Source organism: Carassius auratus, chromosome 3 (genome assembly GCF_003368295.1).
Source record: "Carassius auratus strain Wakin chromosome 3, ASM336829v1, whole genome shotgun sequence".
NCBI lineage: Eukaryota > Metazoa > Chordata > Actinopteri > Cypriniformes > Cyprinidae > Carassius > Carassius auratus.
The window spans coordinates 18,214,663-18,220,662 of record NC_039245.1 but is presented as its reverse complement, the minus strand read 5'-3'; the positions used below and the strand labels follow the sequence as shown (position 1 = coordinate 18,220,662).

General features: G+C 37.2%; 1 protein-coding gene across 4 annotated transcripts in view; it reads left to right on the top strand.

Moving 5' to 3' along the window:
• Positions 1-835: 835 nt before the first annotated feature.
• The window catches only part of LOC113049243 (trinucleotide repeat-containing gene 18 protein-like), a 63,128-nt gene continuing 57,963 nt past the window's right edge, over positions 836-6,000 (top strand). For 2 of the 4 annotated variants that reach the window (XM_026211428.1, XM_026211420.1), the window contains exons 1-2: positions 838-1,042; positions 2,316-2,647. In XM_026211428.1, coding sequence (XP_026067213.1) covers positions 2,437-2,647 — 211 coding nt within the window. In that variant the 5' untranslated portion in view covers positions 838-1,042; positions 2,316-2,436. Of the gene's footprint in view, positions 1,043-2,315; positions 2,648-6,000 lie in introns of all 4 variants that reach the window. The other 2 variants (XM_026211446.1, XM_026211437.1) reach the window with 2 other exon arrangements.

Here is a 6,000-nt window from a genome sequence, read left to right as displayed (position 1 = left end):
TATATTTAAAATACTGTTATTTCAGACTAAATATAGTTAAAATCTATTAACATATTTACTAACAGATAACTCGAGACTTACTGATATAAAATTATAATTCTATTTTTTGGGTGTACTTCTTGTGCACAATGCACATTTCTTAATATTAAGCCTAAAATGTGTTTTAATGTCACATTTTGATGAGAATTGTATTATCTTTGAATAATATCGATCTTTAAATGCAAAATATTTAAAGTGTACCTGAAGTGTACTTGCAATAGTTCCACTTTAGCACAATCAAATATACTTTTATATCTTTAATTGTACTTCAGCACTGCTTCCACACAGGGAATTTTATTAAGTACATAAATATGATAATGTATTTATAGTATACTTGGCATTAAATACATGTATTTTTTTACTAGGGAAGTTAATGTGTAACTTTAACGTGAAATTTTTGGTGGAACCTCAAACGCTCCCTCGAGGTCTCTGGACCAGCTTCGAAAATTCTTGGTCTGAGCTAACGTTACTTAAATAGGCCTGCAACTCATACCATGAATGCTTTATACTAGAGACTGGACTCATGTAGTGTGTGTTCATTGAGTAATAACCAGGTCCGCATCCGTCTTTTTAATGAGTCGAGTTTGAGCAGCCTTGAAACTGCCCTCCAAAAAATTCTTCGCTTGTTTTGATCATTCAAGTCTCGAAGGAAGGGGGGCTTGAAACAGTTCAACCTCCTTGTTCCATAATTGGTTTTATAGAGATGGCGAGAAGCCAAAGTGTTTACATGGAGTTGACTGACACTTCTGTAGACCAATCAGATGCTCCGTTGTGGAACACGTCGGGTGAGATTCTCGGAGGCGGAGCTTGTGAAACAATGCTTGTTTCATCGCAGAAGAGTTTACCGAGAGCTACAGTGGTGTGAGTACAGGGCCTTCCCCCCCGTATGTGCTTTCGCTCTGCGTAACTACGGATGGGTTGTAAATGGAGTCTAAATTTTCCACCACACGTCTCACGGATTTTGCGAAGAAACTGGATTTTATAAACTGAGTCGCCATTTCAAGTAAGACGTAGGCCGTTTATCATTCTGCACATGACCCGATATACACAGAAACACGATGTTTATGAAGCAAAATCGCAGACCCTTTATAAAAACAGTGCTGTTTTCGCTGTGAAAAGGCGGGGGATAGTTTGGCTCAGTTTAATACTGCTTTATCTGCATCTCACCAAGACGCTGTGTGCGAAAGATTAACGTTTGGGCGGAAAAGTTTCGTTGCTGGAAATAGAAACGGGAAAGTTTGAAACGTGGCTCTCGGTCGGTTGGTGCTGGATAACACGCGCACATCTAAAGTTTGATTCGTTATTGTTTTCAGTCGTGTTTTGATACCAGTTAACTTAATCTCGCAACCACTTCACGCTATTAAACGTTGCCCCGTGAAAAGGTCAGACGTTTGGACACGGCATTATGTAATTTTATTTCGTGTTAACAATAATAACTAAAGTAATGCGTGATGTCATCTATGGAAAAGAAGTGGAGGCACCTAATCAAATCATAGCCCTGCAACATTAACCATTTGTTTTAAGTTAATAACGTCTAAACCTTCAGACTGCAGTGACAAACTGTTCAGCACGGTCCTGCTTGTATATTCATGTTGCTATAATGTACTTATCTAGATTTTAAAACATAGTTACTTAATAATGCCGTAGCCCATTTGGAGAAGATAAACCTGGTTGGTTTGCAGACAAACGTTTCGGCAGAAGTCAGTAAAATAGTCCGTTAAAAGACAGCCTACATACAGTAAGAAAAAAGAGGGTTGTTTTAAAATCGTTAACAGATTTAGATCACTAAAACCGCCAGTTGTGTTTGTTAAATTCGCCCGCTTAATATAATTATTTAGTTTTTACTATTACGTGCACTTGGCGTGTTTTAAACACTGTCCGCTCTTGACCGTTTAAACATGGACAGTTATGAATATGTTTGTAATCCGTTTGAATGAACCTATAGGTCACTGCGCGAACGATCGGTCAAGTCTCCACCAAAAGGCTGGATTTTCGTCCGATATTCTGCTTTCAAACAGATAAGGAGAGGCATTACCGTCTGTTTATCCTAAAATGGACTTTACGCGACTGATATTAAACGTTTTGATGTCTGTTTGCATCCTGGCCGCTCGCACTAGAGAAGATTACTCTCTTGTTCCAGCGATCTTGAGATTAAAACTGCGTCATTATGTGACAGCACTGCTTGTGTTCATCTCCGTATAATTTTGGATTCATTTTGGTAACGTTAGTGGTCCGCACCTATCGAGACTATTTCTTCTTCTGTTTTGTTTTTGTAGGTCGGCAGAATGCCGGATAAGGACACTGATTTGCCTGGGAATCTAGGGACATTATAGCCAATAAGACTGGCTTATTCGGATTTACCCGGACTGTTTCTTTGATCAAGTTGGGTCATTGTGGATGATGGATGGCCGAGACTTCGGACCCCCCAGATCTGTTCACGTACCGCCGCCCCTTCTCTCGGGATTGTCCATGGAGTCACACCGGCTCGGCGCGGCCGCTGCGGCCGGCAGAGTGCCGCCGTCTCCCGGTCATGTGGGCGCGGGACACCCGGCGGCTCTGCACACTGGAAAATATCTTTCATCGGCCATGAACCTACATTCTCACCACAGTAAGTGCAGTTTTTTAAAAAACATTACAGCAAACGGAGTTTTTAAAAAATATAAATAACTTTTAAACTTTTTTTTCTGCGTTTTGTTAACGATCTGCTGTGCTGTTTTTTAACGCCGTATCGCTTGTTTATACTTTAAAGAAACATGGGGAGGATTTAATTATGTTAAATAATGCCAATAATGATTTAATACTTTTAAGTTTATGCGGATGGTATATGTGCGCGAATACATTATTTGTAAAACACGTAAAAAATACAATAAATGATTCGTTTTAATATAGCTCCTCTATTCACTAAGCATGACTCGCCTTTCCTTTACAGAAAAACACACACATATTCACATTGGCGTTCAGATGTACTCATAAACATTTATGGGAACAATTGTTTTTAAAAGCAATGCATAATCAGCGTTCAAATCACCCGTGCAGTTCTCTTCTCGCTCACAAACAACACTAAAGAAAAACGCTAATACCGTGGAAAGTCATGCATGTTGGTGCAAGTTGAATCATTCAGCTGTTTGAGTAAAACACAAGATGTCTTTTTGGGCAGAAGACCTAATGTTTCAACTAGCATCTAATGAAAATCGACAATATAGATTCATGACTGAAATTGCCCCATTTGTTTTCCATAGCTCCCCCTCTCAACACCACTATTATTGCTCTTCCCGAGTGAACTATTGCCTTCCCTGTCACTCCGTTAAGTCACAGTGTCTGACCTTTGTGTTTAGAAATCCTCTTTAAAAGTCTGCACTGCATATTTAAGAAAAAATATGTTTGCCAAGATGCTGATTTAGTTCTGTAAATGTGATGTTATTTAGATGCCTATAGCTGAATTTTCAGTAGTAGCTATGTTGTATGTTTGCCTGATTGTCATAATAAATATATTTTCAGTAGTTGTCTTTATTAGGAAACAGAGATCTGTACGTTGTGGTCATTATAAGATGACTAAAGTATTACCCAAATAAGTTGAAAATATATTGAAATTCAGAGAAATATTGAGTTCAGAGAAAGAACTGTTGTTGTATTATGTTTCTGCAGCTAATAGATTTGAGTTTCTATTACTGTCTCAGTCAGTTATTGTGAAATGGTGGTTTCTGTCATGTGCACTAATTGAAATGAATGTTACAGCTTCTGTTGCTAAAATAATGCGGTAATTGTTGTGTATTGTTAGTTGTTAAAAATTCAAATTTTCCTCTTCTAAAAATTCTCTTCATTAAACAAATGACTGCAAAACAGCGTTAATGATGCCATATAGAATAGCTGTCTTGTGTCCGGGGGCTGGACCCAATGCAAATGATTGTAACAAATGTAGAAGCAAACACCATCTACATCAATGATTATCAGGAATGACAACCGTGCATTGTTTGTTGAAAAAAATCAATGGTTTTCCAGTATAGTAACTATATGAAAAAGTGATCATGTTATTTCACTAGTATATTGTTGATTTTTATATATAGAGATGTATGTATGTGTGTAATATGGTGAAAAATTAATTTCCATACCTTTTCTCTTCGACTAGATGTAACATTCTGCAGATGTGAAAGAGAATCTTTAGATCTCTGAAGAAAGGAGCTTTTACTTTGTTTAGGGGTGTGTGTGTGTGTGTGTGTGTGTGTGTGTGTAGATGTCAGCAGTGCCATGCATATTTCCCATCTACCTGAGAGAGTTTTAGTCACCTTCACCCTAACCGTCAACTACCATGACATTTTTTACATGGTGTTATTGGATGCTTTATACTGATAAGATTTGGGTAGTGTAATAAATTGTGTCACTGCATTTGGCAGCACTTTATCCTTATTGGATGACTACCTTTCAGAGAGGATTGTTTTATTATTATTGCCCAGAGCTTTCATGAGTCATCTAGTTCTTTAAAGAATAAAAAAAAATATAAAAAGCATGTCTGTCTTTTATCTTGTGATTTTTTTTTTTTTTTTTTTTTTTTTTTTTTTTTTTTTTTTTGTGTACAAGAATCAATAGAAACGAGACCTTTAAAGGGGATTTGGTACTCTTTTTCTTGAGCCCAAATATGTACTTTTTAAAATCTTCCAATACATTTATTGTGGCACTTACCAAGCACACAGTGACTCTGATGTAATTCTGTAAAAAAAAGAAATTAATTCTGAAAATATTATAAATGCAATTATTTTTAAAATCTAATCCTTGCAAGTGGTTATCACACTGACTTTGTCAATGACGTGTTTGTTTGTATTTAGTGACATTTTCATAAGTGGTCTTCATGCTTAGCTGTAATGAGTGAACATACATAATGTTTATGGAATGACTCAGCTTCCTGGGAACTGCCTGAACATTCCATTCTTTCCAATAATAACTGTTCAATAGCCATATTTCCTCTCTTTGAAAGAGAAAACAGATTTTGGTCTCTCTTACTTTTGGTTCACCAGATTCTATGGAGTATGTTGTTTTTGTAACTAGGTACATTAGTTACTGAACAGGATAGATGTAGTTTTGGGGGGGGTTTAGAGTTAAGAGCAGCTTGTATGTTGTGCACTATAACTCAGATTGGTTCACTGTATGGGGCACAATGTTGGGAAGTGTGTTTTTTAAATTATATTTTCAAGCACTTTGAACACTGACTTGTTGAAGTTGTAAAGGAAGGCTGCTTTTGAACCCCAGTCTTAGCGCCAGATAAAAAGGCATGGTGGCTTTTGGTTTGTTGGATTTGAACCAAGTCACATGGTGAAAGACTTGAGGGGCATGTGAGCAAAAGTTCATGCCTGGAATTTGATGTGGAATGTATGAAAATTTGTAATTTGAGTCTTGAATGTACATGGTCTTGTACATGTGCCGTGGAAAGAAAGCAATCTCAGTTTGTGCCATATGTGTGCTTCCCAACAGGTTCAGAACTGTACTTGTTTTCTCCCAGCTGTTCATCATACTGCATTACATACCACTGCTTGTATGATACTGTAAGGCTTTGTAGAAATGTCCAGCAAAAAAACAAAATCTAAAGAATAAGACAAGTAGGTGTGGTGAGGATAGACGCGTGTTAATGAGTGATTAAGTTTGTAATATTGTTTGTCTCTTAAACTTGAGAAGAGTGGATGTTTGAGCAAGCTAAATGAAGTGTAAGTGTGGCTCTGTTTTGGGAAAGGGGTGGGTGTACTTTTTTTGAGTTTTTGCACCAGCTTGTGAAGCAAACATGTACAACATTGAACACTCGTTCCAAAAATTTCACGCATGAATCCAACTCACCAGATGGCTGTTATTCTTGGATTTTAAAGTGACAACATTTTTTCCCTTAACTTTAATGCGTTACATTGCTGTTATGGAAAGCTTTTACTGAAATATGGTTGCAAAGCATTTCCACAGGACTTATCTGTAATTTGTCTTAAT